This window comes from Notechis scutatus, chromosome 2 (genome assembly GCF_049901735.1).
Source record: "Notechis scutatus isolate UNSWTSFEM ecotype Mainland chromosome 2, rNotScu1.2, whole genome shotgun sequence".
NCBI classification, from domain to species: Eukaryota; Metazoa; Chordata; class Lepidosauria; order Squamata; family Elapidae; genus Notechis; species Notechis scutatus.
The window spans coordinates 46,411,266-46,436,063 of record NC_142010.1 but is presented as its reverse complement, the minus strand read 5'-3'; the positions used below and the strand labels follow the sequence as shown (position 1 = coordinate 46,436,063).

Here is a 24,798-nt window from a genome sequence, read left to right as displayed (position 1 = left end):
CCTGGCCCAGCCCCGCCTTATTAGGCGGAGTGGGGGGGGGAGAAGAGAGATGGAGGGGGCCACGACAAGCGTAATGCTGTGAAGAGGAAGCAGGCGAACGCTCCCAGGCGGCAACAGCGGAGAGAACAGTGCCTGAAGGGGTCACGAACTCTGACCTTTCGCCAAAAAGGCACCCTCTTTTCCCCTCCCCCCACCAACATTCCTCCTGCAACCCCCCCTCCTACGCTAACCCCTTCGGTGCCGCTATCTCCGCCTTCCGCTGCCCCCCTCCTTGGAGGAAGGCGGCGGCGGAGGCCCCCCCGTCACGAACCAGGCCCAGCGAACCGTTAAGAGGAAGCCACAGCCAAGATAGCTTGGCGCCAAATCCTGAGGTAAAAGACCGCCTTGTGCTTGCAGGCGTCGAGGTTTTCTTTCCGGCCCCGCGGCTGAGGCCGGCGGGCAGCAGTGCCGCATGGCGGAGCGTCTGACGGGCGGCGCGTGTCTCGGTGGGTAAAGAAGAGCTCTCTTTGCCGTGGGCGGCTTTGCGCTGCGAAGCCTGCCGCACAACCGGTCTAACCGCGAGTGAAGAGGAAGGAAGATGGAGTCTGAGCGGGCGGAGGCAGTGGCTTGAACCCGACCCTTTTACCTTTGCCACCGGGAGGGCGGAGGGGAGGGGGCGATGGGTATTTTGCATACGGGGCAGCCCGTCGCCATCTTTGCGGACGTTTCCCCCCCACCCCATCCCCGTCGCTTAGATCACCGGTCCGCATGTTTGAGGCGCCCGCGGCCGAGTGTGAAGAAAGGAGGCGTCGGAGTGAAGGGCCATCAACGCCGGGGGGGGGGGGAAGGAGACAAATGGCGGAGCTTCTGGAATTGGCTTCCCGCCAGCTCCGCCATTTTATGGCTCGCTTAGCTCACGGGAAGCCCCACCCGCGCATTGGGAGGTGGGGCCGATCTTTGAGCGACGGTGGTACTCGCCAATAAGATCTCCGCATTGGGAGGTTGTGGCCGAGCTTTGAGCGATGGTGGTACTCGCCAATGAGCGCCGACACAGCTGGTTTCATTTCCTAATGAAAATGAATTGGTTGAAGGGAAAGAGTGGGAAACTGGGAGAGTTTGTGTTTCGAAGATGATCAAACTTGAAGTCATCGTTTTTTAACCGTAGGATTAGTTGGGATGCCTCCTTTGTGTGTATAGATGTTTCCCATGTCGTGGAAGTGGTTCTCTGGAATTCAAGATCACGAACTTGAACTCAAAATATAGACAGAGCTCGTGCTGTACCGTCAGGGAGACAGATAACTTTGTAATTTATGATGGTGCTGCTGTATATTTTTACAAACTTGCAAATACATTTCATCATTGATATAGTAAACAAGATAGAAAACACTGCACAGAAAACCAGTGTAGGATAAGGTATAAGGCTACCTACCGCAAGAGACCCAGATTCAAGTTTACAGTTAGCTGTGAAAGTTGATGCTTTGGACCAGCAAATCTGTTTCATGTTAACATGAAGGTGAAGGGGTGGGAGGACTGAAAAGATGGAGTGCTATGTATGTTTCTCCCTTAACTCCCAAAGCAGACTAATAATAAATAAATGGCACTTTTTTTTACCATTACATATCTTTAAAAAAAAGCTTAGTGAATAATTGGATGAGGAAAATCATCAGAAATTTCCAAGGCTGATAACTAAACTTGGAGATTGCCACTGTCTCAGGGAAGTTTTTTCTAACTACTTTCATGTGTTGCAAAAAAAAAGTGGGTATATCTTTGAAGTCACCAGAACTTGAGCTGATCAAGGAGATCTTGTTTTATTGCAATATTAGGCACAATGTTCTTACCAAAATAACATATATATGAAAACATATGCTAATTTATATTACTTGTTTCTCATCTATTAATGTGTTACTGGTCATTTTATGCTAGTGTAATTATAATATATATTTTAAGCATGTAATTGAATAAAATGTCAAATGCCATCTACTCCAGTGCTCATTTTAAGTCATTCCTTCATTTTCTTTCTGTAAATGAAACTAATTTTCTCATATGAACATAATACCAAGGCTTATTTCTCTTAGAGTAAGTGGGCTTGAATAAGGAACTTGAAATGTAAAATGCAAGCTATTAACATTATTATCCTGCTTTGCTGATGGTTCCAGTGGAAATGTTACCTGCACATGCAAATGTATACATATGAGATGGTCTTTAATGCAGCAATACAAGCTTTCCAGTGCTTTGAGTAAACTAATACATTTTGCAGGACATCTCTTTCACATACTTTTCAAGTTTTATAATCATTTTCCTCTAGAAACAATTAATTTGCACAACAAGTTGGACCAAGTAGTTTATACTGTCTGTGTTTGCACACATATATATGTTTAGCCATGCTTTATTCCATTAATCCAAATTTCATTCCTTCCTTTGTAGGCAATTCCATTCAGTCTTGATCATGGGGGGAAGAAAAGTTGTTCTATAGCACTCTGTAGAGTGCTATAGGATTCAAAACTATCCCTCCCGTTTAATATCTGTACAAAATTACTAGTTGAGGCCACTTGCCAGTTCAGTCTGGTATTATCTATACACTGATGGTGCCCAATTACATTTTTCAATTCTGAGCCAACCAACTGATGCTTTTGAGGTCTTGGATGGATGGGAACAAATTGACTTCATTTCATCTTACCAAGACCATGTGGCTATGAATATTGAGGATGCCAGAGCCAGGAATTTTCCATCTTTAGTCCTACATGGGGTCGCACTTCCCCATTTTGAAGTGATCTATATTCAAAGATGTTCTTGACTCACAGCTCCTACTTCAAAGAGCCACTTATATGTAGTCACCTATGAACTGAAGTATTGCAATGCATTTGTGCTTAATATGAGACTTTCCTTGAAAAGAAGCTTTAACTGATTTCAGAATGACTGGTGTGAGCACTGATGGGCATGCCTTAGTCTTACTTTGAGATAACCCGGCTTTGCAAGTTGCATTAGTTGCCAGCCTGCTCACACATACAATTCTAGGTACTGGTTGTCAGTTATAAAGCCTTGCATGGTACAGGGCCAAATTCCTTGATAGATTACTGTCTATTTCCCATGATTTCTATCTGGCCAGTACAAGTTAATGAAATTGACATGCTCCCTTCAATTAAATAATGCTGTTTGTCTGGACCTGAAAAGAGCATCTTCTCTATTGTGGCACCTGCTTTCTGGAACAGAAAGTTTCTTCTCATGGCATTCTGGAAGGCCATGAAGACCTAGATGTTTTCCCAGTCTTGGGGTTAGTTAGACTGGATGTGCCTCCTTTGTTGCATAAGTCATTGTGAATGTCATATTTATAAAATGGCTATCATAATTTTGGAAAAAGTGCATTTAAAGATATACTTGGGTTAATACTAAAAATTTGGGATTTGTTAAAATACAGGTGTACTGAGCATAGGATATCAAAAAAGAAAAAAAACTTGCAGTAGAAAGATGGATCAGGATATAGAATCTTGGAGTGAATATCTGTTTGCTCTCTATTCATAAACTCACTCTTTATTGATGTAAAGGAAAGACTGATTAATATATATGGTCAATATTTAATGTATTTTTAATAATAAATGTGCTATTACTGCAAGTGAACTGCATAGTTTTTAATGGTTAGAGTTCTCCAATTCTATTTAGATTTTGCTATTGAAGTCAGCTATGATTTAACTAGTGCATAGATTTCTTTTTAGTGTGAGCAAAGTAATTTGAAAGATAAGGGCTATCACTTTATTTGCTAGTTCTGTCAGTTGGCAAGAAAAAAATGGTTCCATGGTTAAAGAAGGTGACTAGTGTCTCCCTGAAAAGAGGTTTCTTTCTTCTTCCTCTACTACCACTACTTGTTTTATATGATAAAGCTTATAATATAAAGTGAAATTCTTGTTAATTATCTACTTGAAATTTAATACATATTCTAGTTAATGGAAGTTTATATATATCATTACCATATCAGAGCATCTTGGAAATAAAAAATTCATGTATTCTTCCAGGTTCATATACATAATTATTGGTCCTATCTGATGCAATTTTCTGATGGTGTCTTGCAAAAGCAATAAGGGTCTAGTCATAGCATTCCAAAATTACACAAGAGTTTTTTAGCCTGGCTAAACAGGCAAAAAAATGCAAAAGCATATGTTGGCTGTGTTTGCTGAATGTTCACTGAAATCATTTTTTTACCTAGTAAACTGAAACCAAATCACAAATGGGATAATGAGATTATGATTAAGCAAATCTTCCTTGACTGTTTTCTCAGCTGATTTGTGTTTGTGTGTGATGTTAGAACTTGATTTAATTTATTTATTTATATCCCACTTCTATTATTTAAACAAATAATACAAGGCAGTAAATGTATCAAACATAACCTTCTTCCTCCTATTTTTGCTACAACAGTCCTATGAAGTGAGTTGGGCTGAGAGAGTGTGACTGGCCCAAGATTACGGAGTTGGCTTTCATGGCTGAGATGGGACTAGAATTTAGGATCTCTCCATTTCTAACCCGGTGCCTTAACACCTGTAGTCCTTTGTTTGAGATGGCTGGCTATAGAAATTGAATAAATAAATAAAATAAGCTACAGTCTATAACTATGATCCATTTACAAAATACAATTTCTTTGAGACTGTTTAAACAAGTCCCTGCGGTTTTCTTGGTGAGGTTTTTCAGAGGTGGTTTGTCATTCCTAGAGTTGCGAATGACTGGCTCAAGGTCACCCAGCTGGCTTCTTGCCCAAGGTGGGACTAGAACTCATGCGTTCTAGTCTGATACCTTAACCACTACAACTAACTGGCTCAAAGTAGCTTAATCCTACATAAATCCATTCTTGTTTTAGTATGTAAATTGATAGCTGCCTCTATATCTAACAGTATTAAATTCTGCAGTATAAAAGTACAGAAAATTTACTTCTACTGATCCTAAGTCTCTCTCCATATTGTTTTACTTAGTGACTCCGTATCCTAATACAGTGAAAATGGAAGGCATGTTTCTTTCTGTTCATAGTCTCTAGCACTTCATCTTACAGGCACTCGGGACATTTTGGGAGAACAAAGAGGCTAAAGCAGGGTGGGCAACTGTGGCTCACTCAAAATCCCAAATTCCTGAGCCTGGAGTTGAAGTCCACAGGTCATAAAGATGCTGTAAAGGGGCCATAGTTGCCCACCCTTGGACCAAAGGGAGCTGATCCTTTTTGTTGAAATTTGCAAAATATAGGTAGTCCTTGACTTAAGACCAGTCATTTTACAATCTTTCAAAAGTGCAACAGCCATGGAACAAGTGTTTTACAATCTGTAAAGCACACCATCTGTCATAAATGATTATGCTCCTCCATGTCATGTGATCACATGTCATGCAGGTCAGCTTTATAATCAGTCACAGCATTCTGCAATCATGTGACCCTGATTCATGAAACTGGTGTTTTGCCAGTTTCTGTCAAAAAATGCCTATTCAAATGAATGTGTTTGCTTAATGATCACTACAGAAAAAGGCTGGAAAAGCAGTCACATGGGTGCCTCAATTTATGACTGCAGACTTACAACTCTATTCCCAGTCCCAATTAAGGTAATAAATTAAGGACTACTTGTAACAACAACACATTTATTTGAGGAATGCCAGCAGAGTTTTTAGTTTCTAGAATATTGTAAATCGGCAGAAAGGCGAGTGGCCATTATAGGGGTAATTAAATTGTTTATCTTCAGGTTGAACAGAAATTTGAACCCCAATTAGTAATAATGCTACACAAACCTTAGTGTTCTGTGCAGCTATAGTAAATGAGTCTTAAGCTTGGTTTTTCCTGAACTATTTATTCTCATCCACGCTGCGCCGAGAGTCCAGGATGGGTTAGACACCTCCCTGTGATGTCATAGAGCTGAGTCTGCCTTTATATAAAAAGCCAGCCCTTAGCTGGCTCCCCAGCTTTGACTCAGCTCCTTTGTCTTTTGAGCTGGTGTCTTTGGAAGCAGTCAGAGTGTTCTTACCTTGCATATTAGTTTGGAAGGAAGACAGATCATTGTTTGGCACAGCTCCCGGGGGTCCAGTGGAGCTGTGCCACAAGGAGAGCAGAGACCTGCTCTCCCCCAGCGCCAAGGATTCGTCACTGCCTTCGCGACTGTGATTACGGGGAGCACTTAGCAAGCCTCCCACGCAGTCTTCCCCAGCGAAATCAGGCTGCCGCTTCCCCGGTGATCTGGAATGGCCTCTTCGACGCCTCCCAGCTGTGTCTACCCATTGCAGCCGTCTTCACCTTATTAATTTGCTCAGGGCTCTCAGCAGCCGAAAGAGCGATTGAAGCCAAGCGGGCCATTCTCCTTGGCCAACCCATGTGCAAGCGGCCATTTTAAGTGTAATTGGGCCATAACGCACGTGGAGGTTGGCCATTTTTAATTGGCCTGATTGCAGGAACAACATTCCTAGAACAATCTGAGCACTGTTCTGGATCACCTGGCCCAGATAATAGGCGGCACATATACAAGGGTTGCTTCCAGCACCTCTTGTGGCATTCCTATTGCAGCATGGAAGGGGACAGGGCCCAGACAGAACTCTCAGGCCTAAAAGAACATGGCCCTCAGGCCCCAAAGAAAAGGAGGAAGCGGCAACAAACTCAATCTGCGCAGAGAGAGGCTGCAGCAAAGATCAGGGCCAAGGCACTTGCACCCAAGAAAACCTCTAAGGCCGAGAAGAGAAGGAAAGACTCCTCATTCAGGGGAATTACAGATTTGCCCACAAGTTGTCTCCGGGGAGGGGGCTGTTGAAGCTGACACCTCCAGTCATCTCCAAACTTGGTCCCTGAAAGAGTAGAGGAGCAGTACTGTCCCCAACATTTAAGTAGGACTGGGCCCTACTTTAGACAGGCTCCTTGGCGTCCCCCTCAAGGGCAGATTAGTCAGGGCTGCCACAGGCCTAGGCCTGAGGCAACCTTTACCCCTGCTGCTGTGAGCATGCGCCCAGCTGACCCTCAAGCAGCAGGCCTAATTATATTAGAGACATGGTCTCTGTGGCCATCAGGCAGGGCCTAGCAGAAGGTTTTCAGCAGCTACTCCATCCTTTGGGGGGGCAGGATTTGTTTCCAGCCCACTCCCAAGGCATTCCCTCTCAACAGAGAGGGAATCCCAGACGCCAAGAATTTAGTGGCCCTTCTACCAATCTGATAGGGAGATTACGATGAGAGGAATTATACCAATCCCTCTGAGTGCTGTCATTCCTCAGGGTCTGAGGAAGAAGAGGGAGAGATCAGGGACTCTAATTATCAGATGAAGAGGAGTTTCGTCCTGACCAGCCCCCCTCAGTGGTGGTTTTTAAACCTGCTATGTTTAAACCACTTCTTCACAAGGCATTGGTCACCGCCCAATTAACTCCTGAGGAGGTGGCCCCAGAACCCCAAGGGGATTCGTCTAGTCACAGTGACCCCCTCTTCTCCACACGGAGGTTTTCTCCTCTCCTCTGTTATTTCTGGACCTGGTTAAAGAGCAGTGTGCCTCCCCTGTGGCAGGCCTCGTCCTTCATCCCACGACAGGCGATTTTACAATGTGGGCCCCTCCTTGGCAAATGCTCTTGTAGTGCCCTCTGTAGATGCTCCAGTTGTGGCCTCATTTTCTTCCTCTGGCACCCCCACAGAGCCAGAGGACGTCCTCAAGGCCGAGAACAAGAGCAAACGCTCAAGTGGAACCACCAGGCTGCGGCTTGGGCTGTCCGGGCCTCGACAGCAGCATCCTTTTTCGCAAGGTCTTCGCTCCGCCAACTACAAGATCACTTACCACCCGCTGATTTTGGATCACACCAGGATCTGAACAAAATTATTGCAGCTGCAGAATTTACGGCGGACGCCACCCTAAATTCAACCAAGTTTGCATCTAGGGCCATGGCCTCCTCGGTGGCAGTGAGACGGCTCCTGTGGCTGCAAAACTGGCAGTCTGATTCCTGCCAAAAGTGGAAGTTGGCTTCTGCTCCCTGTGCTGGAGAAAAGCTATTCAGTGACACCCTGGAACCTTACCCTGTTGAAACCAGAGACTGGAGAAAGGTTCTTTCTTCAACAGGGAAGAGGGCAGGTTATTGTCCAGCTCCGTATTTCTGTCCCTCTTCCTTCTGGGCTGAGCCTAGCACTCGCTTCTCCTGGACCCAGAGGGCATTCCCTGGTGAACCTGTCTGTTGCCCAACTGTGGGGGATCCTGGCCAACAGGATCTCTTTTCATCAGGGAGCCTTGATACACCTGGACCCCCAGTGGTTCCACTTGACCGTGTGGCACTTGAGTGGCAACTTCTGAGAGACCTTAGCCTTCCTGATAGGGTTACCCACACCATTCAGGCCTCTCGTAAACCTTCTATGATTCACATTTATGATGCCACCTGGAAGGTTTTCTGCAATTGGTGTTTGAAGGAAAAGCATGATCCCAACTCAGCATCTGTAGCTGACATATTACTATTCCTTCAGGTTGGGTTGGATAGAGGGCTTTCGTCCAATACCCTTCGCCGCCACATGGCCGCTCTGTCTTCTGTTCTACACTGGGAAAACTTCCCTTCCCTGTCCCATCATCCTTCAATTCATAGGTTCCATCCAATCTCCATCCCCCAGTGGTGCACAAGTACCCCACGTGGGAGCTCCCTAAGGTGTTACAGGCCCTTATGGGGACCCCATTTGAACCCCTCGGATCCCTGTCACTCCAATTCATGACCTTTAAAGTAGTTTTTCTAGTGGCTATTACATTAGCCCGGAGAGTGTTTGAACTGGCAGCGCTCTACAGGATCTCTGTATTTTCCATGAGAACAGGGTGGTTCTCCGTTTAGATCCTACCTTTGTCCCAAAAAACAATACCTGGTTCCATCGGGCTCAAGACATTGTGTTGCTAGATTTCTGTCCTCAGCCATGCCACGAATTAGAACATAAGTGGCATACGTTGGATGTAAAGAGCACTTTGCATCTACATCAAACGTACTTCTGTGTTTCGAAAAACAGGCTATATTTGTGTCCTTCTCTCCAACCTGTTTGGGGAACTATAAGTAGATGGAAGGGCTTGCATTTCCAATGCCTACAAGTCCTTATCTCTTCTGGTGCCCAACAATTTGACCAGTAATGCCGCTACATCGGCCGCCTGGACCACTCAGGCGTCTCTTGAAGAGATCTGCAGAGCAATCACATGGGCAACTCCATCACCCTTCATCAGGCACTATCGTCTGGACTCTTTTGCCTCTGCGGATGCAGCGTTCGGCAGACGGGTGCTACATAGGGTTGTCCCTCAATCAGAGTAAGAAGGCCGGACGAGGGCCCTCCCATGGACATGCAGGCTTTGGTATGTCCCATCCTGGACTCTCGGCGCAGCGTGGATGATAATGGGCATTGGTCTAATTACCTGAGAATGCCCTTTCTATCAACCCTGCAAGAGAGTCCAGCCCCACCCTTGTTACGTCCAGTTCGGGTAAGGAATTATTGTTTCTAAATGTTTTTTGTTTGGCTTCCAGAGAAGTCTGCTAAGTCTGTCAAGTATCTTTGCCAAAGCTGGGGAGCCAGCTTTTTATATAGAGGCAGACTCAGCTCTATGACATCACAGGGAGGAGTCTAACCCATCCTGGACTCTCTTGCAGCGTAGATAGAAAGGGCGTTCTCAGGTAATTATACCAATGCCCATTTTTAATATTACATTCATATTCCATATGAATATTATCAAGAAGAGATTTCTGATAGCAACATGGTGACTACATTTATGAAGCCCCATTTCTTGTTAATTTAATAAATTATATTTTTCCTTTTTATAAAAAGAAAATCACAAGTGTAGCATATTATACATTTTCCAATAAAAATGTTTAGAACCATCATATTTAAATATGTGCAGCCATAAACCATTACATAATATTTATAACATCTTTCTGTTTAGTTAGAATTATGCATAAATGTAATTATTCTCAGTAATAAAAATGATAAAATTTCTAATTTACTATGCCTGATAGAAGTTACTGGCATCCCTCCAAACAGGTTCTCTAATGATCTTTCACCATGGCAACCAATATGGAGGTGCTGGCTCAGCAAATAGTGGAGACACAGCAGGTGGCTGAGGTGAGTGATGGATAATATTACAGTATTCTCAGTTCATTTCTAAAAAGAAAATACTGTTTCCAACTAATTAGCTAGTAGCAATTATTTATATTGCAAAGATTATTACTTCATAAAATATAAAGACATTCCTTTTGTATTAATAGACATCATTTATATGGGCAAAATGTCCATCAAGAGATTTGGAAAACCTACCCTTCCCAATCTTTTTAATGCAGCTTGCCAGAAAGGCTGCTGGGTAAAAAAGGCTACATTTGCGTTTTCAGCTATATTCCATGCCTTTTCTTTTCCTTGTAGAAACCTTAGTTAAATACGTGAAATCTTTTAGACATGTGCAATAAGCCTTCAAAACTTTTCTAAATCAAAATTTTATTTGCTTTTTTGTCCTTGACTCAGAATAATACAAGTTCTCTGCTGTCATTTGGAAATTATCAGATTGTAGTTGACTCATTCCCAGATCATAAAAACTGTTAGGGTCATGAATGAAATTAATAAAGATGTCTATGTCATATAGTCCGTTGCCTCATACTTCTCATAAATACAGAAAATTGTAGAGAACAGTTGCCCATATTTTCTCCTTACAAAAACTGGGTAGAATTGGCAACTTATAATTCCATCTCTTAATTTGTTTACTTTACAATAATTCTTACCTGGCTTTTAAAAAAAACTAAAACTAAAATAATGATTGTAGATAATCCTTGTGATATCTGGTTTTGAATATTATTTGTGGTATAATAAAGTTTTATATACAGACTTCCAGTTTGAAGGGCTTCGGCGACAGACAGAAATCCGCGATCGTGCGTGGTTTCTGTCTGGGCTCGCCGCTGGAGCGCCCCGGGCCAGCTGGTTTCGGGGCTAAGCCACCCCGTAGAGGTGGTGAAGAGGGGGGAGACCTCCAGCTGGGTCGAGGAGAGCCACATGTCTCCTCAGCTGGCCATTACTCCCTTTCCCGAAGGAAGTTGCAGCGGTGGTCAGAAATGGCCACCACAAAGAAGAACTCGACCGGAAAAGAATGTGCAGGAGGAAGATAAGAAGTGAAAGTTTTGGCTGACCAGGTTAAATTGTAAAAGCAACAACCAAGGTACCCTGGAATTTAAACTTACAAAAAATAACATCACTCCCAAAGAAGAGTTGGAAGCAGCGAAGGAAAGTGAAAAGGGAAAGGTTTGGCTTTTTTTTTTTTTCTTCTCTCTCCTTCCCTATACTGACAACTAAGAGACTTAAATAAGAAATCGGAAAAATCCGCTTTGACATCAATAGGCAATTAAGCTGAAAATAAAACAAAATGCCAAAGGGATAATAAAGATTTCCGGACATTAAAAACTTTCTTTTTCATAAGCAGGAAGGGAGAGAAAAAGAATAAGGGCAGGATCTGGAAGAGGGAGGAGACTGCCTGGACTTTAAAAGAATCTAAAGTAAAAGTTCAACAAGACTTCTAAAAGATACTTTTTAACTGAAATTTGCAACTAAATAGTAACCCCAGGAAGAGAAAGTAGGGAAAAAAAGAGCAAAATAGAAATAGCTTGCGTGTATTTGGATTATTTGGTGATCTTTGGATTTTTGGTTATTATATTTGAATGACTAAAATCAATCGGGTGGTTGTTTAAAAATTTATACAATGACACCACTTCTGGATGAATTGAAAATGGAACTTAAAAAGTACAAAGAAGATGCACAAGAAGGGAAGGGTTCTTTTGGCTTCGTCTTTCAATTCTTAGAAATGGAGATTTGGAACTATGAGAAACAACGAGAAAAGACTGCAAAACAAGAAGACTGGGATAAAGAAGAAGCCATCTTTAATGAACAAGTAATTCTATGTGAGGAAGAAAAAGGAAAGGGGGAGAAGAGAATGGAGAATTTAAGACTTAAAAAAACAACCAAAGAAAAGAAAAATAATTCGAAAAATAAGTATAATACTGGAAAGCAACAGAAAAGGGGAATACAGAAGAGAGAAATAGAGGTAGAGAGACAAAGGGGTAAAAAGGGGAGAGAGAAGAAGAGAGGGAAGAAGGAAAGGAAAAGAAGTTGCAAAGGACCAGAGCAAGATAAAGAGAAACAGGACCTATTTAGAGATAGTGGGTGAAAATCTAACTGAAAAAGGGATTCTGTAAAGGTACATAAGATTGTATTGTTATATTAGTAATAGAAATAACTTTAGAAAATTGGAAACAACGTATGATTAAAATGAGGGATAAAATAGTGTAATTTAGTGAAATGTTTGAATAAAATAAGTGAAATAAAATAAATGAGAAAATTGAATTAGGAAGGAACGGGAACATTTTAATTAGTTAATGTTTTATAAAATATAAGTGAAGGGGGGGAATTAACTATGGAAAGCTTATAATTGTTCCCATAGAAGTATGATATTTAATTGAAAAGTAATGTTAAAGATGTTAAGACTTTAATGAATATTAATATTAATGATAGAATTGAATTAGAATGGAATGTTGTTTTAATTATATACATTTATAATATTTTTTTCTTTTTTTAAGAATACAGTGTGTATTTTAAGAATGTACCAAGCAGAATCCGAATGGAAGTTATGTATTATATTGAATGTTACAATTTTAGGGAAAAGATATAAAGGCGTCATACTCCAATCAGTAACTACAGGAGAAACTTTGTTTAATGAGAAAAAATAATAGATAATTGAAACGGGACAGACAAAAAATATAAATACAATGATTTGAATTGAGATGAGATAATTAAAATAAAATTGAGAAAATTAAAAGAGGGGAGAAGCTATGCAGAAAATGTAAAATAGTAATAAGATATGGAATAGAATATAAAAATGAGCATGAACCTGAATTTGTGTCTGTATGAAGAAACGTAACCCGGGATTATGCTGCTTTCAAATAAGATGTTTTATTGTATTTTTTTTCCTCTTTGTGAAAACTCAAATAAAATTTACAAAAAAAAAAAAAGTTTTATATAAAGTTTTACAGGAAGATTAAAGAGGTCATAAAGGAAACATAAGCATGTTGGTATGCTAATCGTAAAGAATTTGAACAAAGCTTTCTAGTTTAGTTTTTTTAATTAGTTAATATTATTATTAGATTGCGGAATGTTAAATATATCCTAATTTCAACAACACATTGATAGTGTGCCTTTAAATTTATCCTTTATTCCCTTTTTTCTTTTTTTTTCCATTTTCTGTTCAAACTGTTCTTTTTATTAGTTTATAATTATAATATATAATACAAAAAAATAATAATAGGAAAATTGGGGAGGAAAAAGAGGGAGAAAAGTGTGAAGCAAAGCAAAAAAGAAAGAAAAGGCATTGGCTTCTGACTCCTTTTGGTGCAGTAGAATAAAATAATATCAAACCTCCTCAACTTTTTATCTTTTATGTAATAATATAAAACTAGTCATTTCAGTAACAACAAACCTGTTAATTGGTAAAACCCAAAACCAGGATTTCATTTTTTTCCATCTCAAGCACAAAGTCCAGAAGTGGTTTCCAAGTAGAAACAAAAGTAATTGTATTTTTTTTTCTTTAATCAAAGCAGTCAATTTGGCCATTTCTGTTAACTCAGTTAGCTTTTGCATCCATTTTAGGCATCAAATTGTCCTTCCATTTTTGTTCGTAAAGTAATTGTTCTGCCTTCGATATATATAACATCAAAATTCCATTTTTTCCCAAGTCTTTTTCCATTAGACCCAGAAGAAAAAGTTTCTGGTTTTTTCTTTATATTCACTTTGAGAATCTTTTGTAGTAAGATGTGAATCCTATTCCAATATTTCTTTGCTTTAAACCATAAACCACTTTTGACCACCATAAATGATAAAAGGTTCCTTTTTTACATTTACAATTCTAACATTCATTTGAAATATCTTTAAAAGGTGTTATTTTCTATGACAACTTTTTTCTTGACAACTTATCTGGTGTTAAATATTAATGATACATCGTCTTATAAAATTCTTCTTTTTGAAAAATAATTTTGTCTACATATTCTCCCATTGTTTCAGCATTACATTATATCCAAAGTTTCTTCAATAACGATTTACAAACATTAGCAATAATATGTTAATCACTACTACACAGTAGGATTTCTAATTCATTTTTCACAAAGTCAAATCCATAACTCTTTTTATCTAATTTGAATCTTTCCATTGTAAATATGTCAACCAATGGAAGATGGGTTTGAGGATAGGATCACCTAAATTAAAAGATATTATTTCCACCAGTCTGCCTCTGCCGCCATTTCCTAATTTTAACAGCATATTGACAACGTGCTTTTAAATATATCCTTATTTTTAAATATATTTCAATTTCAACAAACCAGTGACAAAAAGAGTCATATTGGTTTAATGGTTAAGGTGCTGGCCTAGAAACCAGGAGAATGTGAGTTCTAGTTCTGCCTTAAGCATGATATCCAGCTGGGTGACCTTAGGCCAGTCAATAATTTTGTCTCAGACTAATCCACATCACAGAGTTGTTATCAGGAAAAGAGGAAGAGGAAGGAGTATTAGGTATGTTCACCACCTTGAGTTATTTATAAAAAAAATAATAAAGGCGAGATATTGAAAATCTTTTAAAAAGTGTGTCATTAGCTTCCAAATGAATATCCAGTTATATAAGGTCTAGATAGCAAGATAATTAAATGAATACATTAAATTGAAAATCCTACATAAACAATGCTTATTAATGGTTTTCTAACAAGCTGAAGTAATGGAGGCAGTACTACACTGTTCTTGGTCCTGTTTTGTTATTGTTAATGAGTTGGGTGAAGAAATAAAGAGAATGCTCTTTAACACTGCAGATGATACAGAGAAAAAACTGAAGAGAAATCCAAAATTCATTTGTATAAGGAAGGAAATGAATTGCATGGTTTGTTGTAAAATGATCTAGGGATAGTAGTTGGTTGCAACCTGGATATGCGCAGAAGGATATGACTGCACCAATGGCAGACACAATTTTAGTCTGCATCAATAGAAACATAGCTTCCAATTTTTGATAAGTAATAGTTCTGCTATATTGTACTTTGTTCAGACTTCAAGAATTGTTTCCCTGTTCTGTGTTGCGCAGTGGAAGCAGGATTCAGACATTGGGTAGAAAAGCAGCCCAGATGATAAGAGTATTACAAGAAATTAAAAATGTTGGAAAGAGAAGACTGAGGGGGATGTGGCACAATTCAGGTACATGAAAGGATGCCTTAATAGTGTTGAAGTTCCTCCTCTCACAGTCACTCATGCCCTAGTCACTTCCCATCTTGACTATTTAACAGATAATCAGAGTTGGAAGTGATCTTGTAGGTCATCTAGTCCAACCCTCCACCCAAGCAGGAGACCCTACACCATTTCTGACAAATGGCAATCCAATCTCTTCTTGAAAGTCTCAAGTGATGGCGCTCCCACAACTTCCGGGGGTAAGCTGTTCCATCGGTTGATTGTTCTCGCTGTCAGAAAGTTTCTCCTTATTTTCAGGTTAAATCTCTCCTTGTTCAGTTTCCATCCATTATTCCTTGTCTGGCCTTCGGGTGCTTTAGAAAATAGCTTGACCCCTTCCTCTCTGTGGCAGCCCCTCAAATATTGGAAGACCGCTATCATGTCTCCCCTGGTCCTTCTCTTTCTAGACTAGCCAAGCCCAGTTCCTGCAACCGTTCGTTGCATGTTTTAGCCTCCAGTCCCCTAATCATCCTGGTTGCTCTTCTCTGTACTTTTTCTAAACATCTTTTTTATAATGTGGTGAACAAAACTGGATGCAGTACTCTAGGTGTGTCTTACTAAGGCTTTGTAGAGTGGTATTAGTACTTCCCTTGATCTTGATTGTATCCCTCTGTTAATACAATTTAGGATTGCATTAGCTTTTTTGGCTGCTGCTACACACTGCTGTCTCATATTTAGCTGGTTGTCCACTAAGACTCCAAGATCCCTCTCACAGTTACTGCTATTGCTACTGGTTTCACCCAGTCTGTATGTTACTTTTGGTTTTTCTTGCCTAAGTATAGGACTTTACTTTTCTCTACATTGAATTTCATTTTGTTAGATATGGCCCAGTGTTCTAGTCTGTCAAGATCCGTCTGGATCTTGAGCCTATCTTCTTGGGTGTTAGCTATTCCTGCCAGCTTAGTATCATCTGCAAATTTGGTAAGTTCCCCTTCTATTCCCTCATCTAAGTCGTTAATGAAGATATTGAAGAGTACTGGGCCTAAGATGGAACCTTGTGGCACCCCACTGCTTACTTCCCTCCATGTAGACTTAGACCCATTAAGGACTACTCGTTGAGTACGGTTTGCCAGCCAGTTGCAAATCCATCTAGTGGTGGTGCTATCTATTCCGCTTTTTTCTAGCTTACTAAGAAATAGGTTGTGGTCTACTTTGTCAAATGCCTTGCTGAAATCTAAATATATTATGTCCACAGTATTTTGCTGGTCTACTAATTTAGTCACCGTGTTAAAGAATGAAATAAGATTGGTTTGGCATGATCTGTTTTTAAGAAACCTGTGCTGACTGCTAGTTCTTACTTTACTTGTTTCTAGATGTTGGCAGATCTGTTTTTTTTATTATCTTTTCCAGTATCTTCCCAGCTATTGATGTTAGGCTGATTAGTCTATAGTTTCCTGGGTCTGTTTTTTTTCCTTTTTTGAAGATGGGAACCACATCAACTCTTTTCCAGTCCTCTGGTAGTTCCCCGGTGCTCCAGGATTTTTGAAAGATATGGTGCAGTGGTTCTGAGATGACCTCTGCTATTGCAACATGCTCTACATGGGGCTGCTCTTGAAGAGCATCCAGAAGCTCCAGTTGGGGCAAAATGCAGCAGCACACATGGTTTTGTGCAGACCCCAGTGTGCACATGTACCTCCTGCAGGAGCTGCTTTGGCTGCTGATTTGCTTCTGGGTATAATTCAAGGTGCTGGTTATCACCTTTAAAGCCCTTTGTGGCTTGGGACCAGGTTATCTGAAGGACCGTCTCTTGCCGGTCACATCTATCCAACCCATCAGAGTGGTGGGGCAGGGAATGCTGCGGGTCCTATCCCTGAGGAAGATATACATGGTGGGACCCAGAAGAAGGCCTTCTCTGTTGTGGCTCCCTCTCTCTGGAACATCATTCCTCCAGAGATGTTCCACAAAGCAGGGATAGCATCAGAAAAGGCTCTCTTCCTAGACCCCGCCAGTTGAAATTATTTAGCTGATAAGGTCAGTAGCATGTATTCCATGTCTGAATTAGTGGGACTGACTGATGTGATGAAGTGTGAAGCAGTTCGGTAGGTAACCTGGCGCTATGTCATGTAAGGCTTTATAGGTAATAATCAACACCTTGAATTGGGCCCGCAAGCAAACTGGCACACAGTGCAGTTCGTGGAGAGGAGGTATCATGCACCCTTCTCTGGACATCCAGTATGGCTCACGTGGCTGCATTCCACACACCTGTTGAAGCTTCCAGAAACTTTTTAAGGGTAGTCCCATGAAAAGTGGATTGCAGTAGGTCCAATCGGGAGATGACCAGGGCATGAGTGATCAAGCAGAGGGCCTCCCTGTCCAGGAAGAGGCATATCTGGTACACAATGCTGCCATCTGCTCTGAGCAAGAGCTGTGGAGCCAAGAGGACATCCAAGTTACCCAGCGAGTCTTTCTGGGGTAGTCCAACTCCATCCAGGACCAAAGATGATAAATTCCTGAACACAGCCACTCCATCTTACTAGGTTCAATTTAAATCTTTATCCCCCATCCGGATCCCCCACAGCTTCCAGTCACCACAAAAGGATATCCATTGCATCCCTCACTTCATCTGCTATTTCTCGTCTTTTGGTCTTAATAAATTCAGCTTTATTTCAACAAATATGAATGCTTGCTAGTATTTATTGTTGGCCAGCTAAGCCAATACTTTATATCCAAGACCCACTTACCCCCGTTATTTTATTTATGCATATATGAGACATTTTACTGCATAGTTACTTTATTTTTTCAGCATTTTCCTAATATAGTGGAGCATGCCTTCTAAAAAAGGTTTCTACTGAATTCCAAACTTCAACATACAAAGAAAGGTCAAAATTTATTCTCCTTTGTCTCAAACTGCAAGACTGGGTTCAGATTCTAGGAATGCAGGTTCTGATTGTTAGGAAAAAATCGTAATATTAAGAACAGCATAACATTGGAACCAGTTACCTAATAAGTAGCGAGTTTCGGTTCCATGCATATGTTCAGAAATTAAGCAGCCATCTGTCAGAGTTACTGTAAAATGAGAGTCAAGCATTAGACATGACAGCCAAAATCATTCCTTGCAACTTTATATGAAATATCCATTTTATGCATTTTGCTATAGAAGATATCCAAATGTGTAATAAGAAAATTAACATTGCAAAAAATATATACTAACACCCTTAATTTAGCATACTTCAATGGAAACAATCTAAATGGGCTCCATGTACAAATACAGGTAGTTCTTGATTTATAACTGGTCAGTTTGCAACTGTTTGAAATTATGATAGACCTCTCTAGGTCAACTTATGACTCAGTTAAAGTTTAAGTTCATATACCAGCCCCTCCTCCCGGTCACATGATTGCATTTTGGGCAATCAGCAATCTATAGTCATTTGCAGCATCCCAGGGTCACATGACCACAGAAAAGCCTGTCCTTTTCACAAAATGACTACTAAATTAGACGTTTACCAGAAGGCAGATTGTTGAGGTTGCTTTTTTCTGCCTTTCATAGAGCTTTTTGTTAGTTGAAAGGGTTTTTTGTTTTGTTTATTGTTGTTGTTTGGTTGCTGAGCAAATAGACATACCTCCAGAAAAAACCTTGGGCTGCAGCTATGCACCATTTAATTTTTTTTAATGTCTTTGGGTCCTATGTGTGATCAAAAAGCACTTTTAAAATAAGTCATATTAACTGCTGATGTTTTGTAGTAAATTGGTTTCCTAACTAATTTTTTTCTCCAAACATTAAAAATCAGGTTAAGAAATAGTCTTAGTGAACAAAAAGGCTAAAAATCAGGTGAATAGAAGGCTTGCACTATTGCACATGCACTATTTTGAATATACCTGAGCTCCAAAATGGCCACACTGTTGATTTCATTTGCTATTATTTCAAGGGGATTAGTAGTTGGAGGATGTTCCATGTAAAATATTGTACATTTTCTAAATGCATATTTTGACTTGATTCTATAACTACAAAGTCAGCCTTTTGGTTCATAGTAGCAAGTAGTAAGTTATTATTTAAAGATATCTAGTAGCTTTTCCAAGTATCTCCTACACAGATAATTCAGAGGATGTTCATTTTGAAGATGCAAAACAAAATAACAGTTTTCTATTGTCCAATACTAAAGTAGAAAGTTGATGATCAAAATTGGTCCACATTCTGAAGTTCATGGACATCATGAAAAGGATTGTTGCTTTTTCTCTTGACACAGTTAAGTACCCTTTCAGCTCAGTAAATATGCAGATAACTTGGAGGAGAATATTTATTGGACATCTATAAGAATAATAGCCACTAAATGGAAAGGAGGTAGTTATCATTTGACTTTTACAAGCCATGATCTAATTTCTGTCAGTTTTAGAAGGTATCTTTTTATATATCTGTATATAAAATATATCTGAATGGTGGTCCAAAAAAGGTGAGAACATGAATAAACTTCCTGACAGAAATATCATTGTTCAGCTAACGGGTCAGAATCAGATGTTTGTAGAGAAAAGATTATTTGGCAATGTCATGAATGATTTAAGGAATTTGTGCAATAAAACAAAATTACTTCCATTCTGACTAATATTGACATTCAGTATTTCGTGGAATCGCTTATATGACTATATTTGTGTTATCCACTTTTATGGACATTTTCATTTATTTCCAATGTATAGACTATTTCATTTTACATATAAACCAAATGAAAATAATATTTAAAATAATACTTTGGCAACATACCAATTATTTGAGTTTTGAATCAACATAGTTTCCTGAAGTGTATGTTATTCTTATGTTATCTGTTAAATTACAGTAGTTCTCTTCCAAGAGTTAAAATGGGGGTTTATACTTTTCCAGTAAATACTTTACAGATAAAATTGTAAATGAATTTGAATATATTTTTGATGGGCATGCAACAATTTAATAAAGACTATTTTTAAAAGATTAATTTAATAAGCTGTGAAGATGGTAGATGATTCATAAACAAAATACAATAAAAGTTTGTCTTCTTGTTTCATTTTATTGGCATGCAGTATATTCTCTAACAAAATTATTATCTGAAGAAGTTTACGATTTTGTTCATTGAATAATCATAGTTGGATCCAGGATAGACTAAGGAGGAAGCTCTGTAACCTGGGTACATCTTTCCCAGTGAAATTAATTGTATTATTAGACAAACTGCTTCAGCAGCTGGCAAAACAGCAGGAACACGTCGATTCTGCTTCCTTGGTTACAGGGAATGATAGTGTACTTGACCTTCAGAGGAGCAGGGGTCATGGGGAGGGCATTTTTAAATAATTCTGTCATTTTATCACTGGATTCTTTATAAATGGAGTTCAGATACAACCTTTGGGAGTACAATAAAACTGATGTCTTCAGTTTTCTTCAATTGTTTTGCCCAAAGATCTTTGCTTGGGAAAAATGTAAATAAAACTGCAGAACGATTTGACACTGTAAGTATTGAAGTCTATAGTTTCAAGCTTGAAGCAAATAATTCTGATTATTATAGATTTAAGATTCTTCTTTAAATGAATATATAGAATATATAAGTAGTATTTGTTTATGCATTATTTTAGTAATTTTTTATTAAATGACATTTTACCATAATTTAAACTGGCAGTAGATTATTAATATTTTTACAAAATGAATGGATTTACAAATCAGGAATATTTTAAGTGTTTAGAAAAGGCTATTATTTTCATACAGTTTTAATCATAATTCTAAGTTATTGATATATTTTACTGCTTCATATCCTCTATATGGTAAGCAATATTCCTTAACACATAATGTTAATTCATACTTTGTAACTATTTTTATAACAGTCACAATAATTATTAACATTGTCTGATAAAATGCATTACTGTGTTTGATTTTGCATTATCGAAGTCAGATTATTACTGCATTCCTTAAGAAGAAGTCTAGTACTAAGCAAACTATGTGCTTTCCTATTTCAAAATTGTCTAATGCAAAATGTCTTTTCAAAATTAGTACTTTCTAAAACTACTATTGGCCATAGTGGCTGGGAATGATGAGTGTTTTTCTTAAAACAATCTGGACAGAAGCAGGTTGCCAAAAGGCTGTTTTAGACTAAGATATGTAAAGGTGAACTAGTAAGGAGAAAAATGTTTGTTATATTCATTGTATTAATGCATGCATATACACACATAATACAAAACTGTTTGAAATTAAAATTTAAAACTGTAAATCCATATATGTGCCTATTTTATTTCAAATGTCAATTGTTTAACAGAACTAGATATATATTATTGCTTGTGGCAAATAATTCTTCAATGGCACATCTGACATTTCTTGTACTTCGTGTCCATTTCCAAAATGCCATGCAATTTTCTGAATGAAAAGTATTTGTGCTTTTTTAACCATCTTCTGGAGGGGGGAGAAATCACTATTCCTCTATAAGTGGCATCTTGTATGATATATTTGTATCATTGGTCTGTTTCTTTTAATTAAAAATGTTGGCAATATAACAACAAGAACCAAGCTGAAAAGCTTCAAATAACTTATCTACCCTAAATATCTTAATCTTGTAAACTACCAAGAGTCACTGCAAAGCAGTGCACTGCAAAGATGGGCAGCAAATAAATAAACATATAAATAAATAACCTTATTTTGTATAAAAATATAGATTATAGTAGACAGTTTTTGGCTCATTCTGTGATGCTGCCCATCTATTTATAGCTATAGACTTAAAAACATTTTTAGATAGCATTTCATGGAGCATTTTTTGAGGTTGTTATTCATTGTATTTCTAGTTAAAATAAGTTAGAAAAAGGAACATATTTGTGTTTAAAATAAAAAGACTTTGGAACTGTGTACAGTACTACAAATAGTCATTGACTTATGACCATAATATAAGGCTAAGCCATAACTCATAACAATCATAAAGTGGTTCACTCACATGACCCGATTTTATGACCTATTTTTATGGTAGCCATTAAAACAATGCAATTGGTATAAAGTCAACACTGTGGTTAAGTACGCTGATAATTTGTTACAGGACAGTTTTGCTGAAAACCGGAAGTAAATGCCAATTTCCAGCAAAACTCATCATGTGATTATGGGACACTGCATACTGCCGTAAATGTGGGCTGCCTGCTAAAGATCTGACATGATCATGTGGCCATGGGATGAGAGTCTTGGAACTTCAGAAGTTGCTCATAAATACCTTGGGGGACTCTGTCATAACTTCAGACTTAACTTGTGATTTGCTTTTTGGCCATAGTAACTTGTTTTACAATTGTTGTAATAAGTTATAAAATCAAATTGGTCATGTGCTATCTTGATTTATGAGTGCAACATCTTACAGCCAAAATTCCAGGCTGCATTGTGACTAATGTGTGTTAGTTATTTAGACTGCAACTTTTTTAATATCTAAATCAAGGTTGACTCAGCCTTCCATCCTTCCAAAGTGGGTAAAACATGCTGACTTTGTAAACCGCTTAGACAGGCCTATAAAGCAAGTGATATTGCTATTGCTATATATAATTGATTTCTTTTTGACATTTATGTGAAAGGATACTAAAATGATTTATCTGAATATTTGAGTTCCATGTATTTATTTATTTTTGAAACACATGATACAATTTACTTCCAAAAATAATGTACTGTGTGACCCAGAAAGTTCCCGTTCCATTTGCTTGCTTGTATTGTAAAATGTATATATAACATTTGAATAAGATATTTTTTAGGCCTTCATGTGAACCTGAAAATAAATTTTGGTAGAATGTCAAGATTGACACATAATATCAAACAATGGACTCATCTTACTGCATGAACTTTAGGCTTTTTCTTTCTGTCTTGCATGTACTGCCTTATATTGTTATAGCAAATTGTTTCTTACCATGATACCTTAAGTAGATATAGATGCCACACTATTGAAATATAGCAATAAGTGTGTTAATCCCCAACTATTTCCATCTGAGTTGAACTATTAAATTGACCACATTTATCTATATAAAATAATGTTCCAAGTAATATTTTCTTTGGAATTCCTCCTTCCTACGATTCTAAGAGACAAGTTAGAAGGAAGGAGATTGATGACTAATGTCTCTTAACTTGCCATCTTCTTGGAAATGACAAATATAGTCAGTACTGTAAAATAAAAGGATATTTAAATTAAATAATTCTTATTTTCAAAATAAGAAAGAAAGAACTTATCAGTCTTCTGTAAGGCCTTAAAAACCTGGGCGTCATGATGTGGAGTCAGTACATCGGATAGATCTGACAGCCATCATTATTTATTTATCTTGTATCCTACCTTTATTATTTTTTGCAAATAACTTAGGGTGGCAAATATCCAACATACCTTCTTCCTATTTCCCCTTAACAACAACCCTGTGAAGTAGGTTGGGCCGAGAAAGTGACTGGCCCAAAGTCACCCAGCTGGTGTATGTAGCTAAGATGGGACTTGAACTTATGATCTCCTACTTTCCAGCCTGGTGCCTTCAATACTAGACCAAATTGGCTTTCTATATAAATAAATAAATAAATTGTTATCAAGACTTGTCCATAACCTGTATTTTACATGTTACACTATGTTTGGCAAACTGTTCTCTCATTCAAAATATTTATCAAACAGCCTTAGTCTGTCTCATAGGAGACCCTTTATCTTTATGTGTATACTGTATATGCTGATGGTGCAGTATACTTATAATGCATCCCTACAAGGTTGGTAAAATTAAGACACAGATTGTTGGCGGCAATATGCCAATAATATTGACATTGTAAACTGCCCAGAGAGGACTATAAAGCATTATGGGGTGGTAATGCTTTGCCATCCTCTTTGAAGAAAGACTTCAAAACGTTCCAACACAAGAATGATTTTACCTGTGCCCCTAGGAAATAGAAACAGTTACACAGGTCCTCTTGAAGTTTTTTTTTTTTTCAGGACATGACATATAGTCAACCAAGATCAGATAGATCACTTGCTTTCTTTTAGCTGACAGCTCAGTAAATATTTGTAGAAGGGTTACCAGATTTCTTATAATTGCTGTTGCTGTAAGACAGTTAATTATATAGCAATCTTGTTAATCTGTTTCCTCTAAGGTGATTTGTATTCCTTTTGGTTTGTTTGCTTGGTTTTAATGCTCTTTATTTGTTTTCCTGATTGCTTTAATACCTGTAGTATTTTAGTTTTATCTTCTGTTTTGTCTTCTGACCATAAACTTAATTTAAAAACAATTCTAATTTTAATAATTATTTAATTATCCATTTATCTTAGCTGTTGCATTGGGCTGTAATATAATGTACTTGATATTTTGGTCTCTGAATAGTTTACATTATTATCTTTAAAGAAGATTTCTTTTTAATCAATTCTATTTATATATTTTTAACTATCCTTGCCCTCACATCCAAAGATACAGGTAATTGAATCCCATTTCCTGGATTCCCTATGAAGAGAATGGTAATGCATGGAAAACAGTTTTATTAGTGCAATGTGTCTGAAGCTTTTCTTGATGGAAGGTTCTAGGAAAGGATGCAAAAAAAAAAAAAAGTCATGGATACCACATTCAGCATACCAGCTTCTCTTCTGAAGCCCTTAGAGAAGGCATTCTTTGGAATTTGGAGGAAAAATAAGTGCCTTATAACTTGGAGAATCTTGAACATGTACTTTGCTGTACAGTCCCCCAAT

The 24,798-nt window shown here is 38.4% G+C and overlaps 1 protein-coding gene across 8 annotated transcripts in view; it reads left to right on the top strand.

Annotated features, from left to right (window-relative positions):
• The first annotated feature begins 55 nt into the window (after positions 1-55).
• Positions 56-24,798, top strand: part of NR2C2 (nuclear receptor subfamily 2 group C member 2) — a 55,001-nt gene continuing 30,258 nt past the window's right edge. For 2 of the 8 annotated variants that reach the window (XM_026678423.2, XM_087954652.1), the window contains exons 1-2: positions 379-485; positions 9,950-10,030. In XM_026678423.2, coding sequence (XP_026534208.1) covers positions 9,971-10,030 — 60 coding nt within the window. In that variant the 5' untranslated portion in view covers positions 379-485; positions 9,950-9,970. Of the gene's footprint in view, positions 486-9,949; positions 10,031-24,798 lie in introns of all 8 variants that reach the window. The other 6 variants (XM_087954656.1, XM_087954654.1, XM_026678431.2 and 3 more) reach the window with 5 other exon arrangements.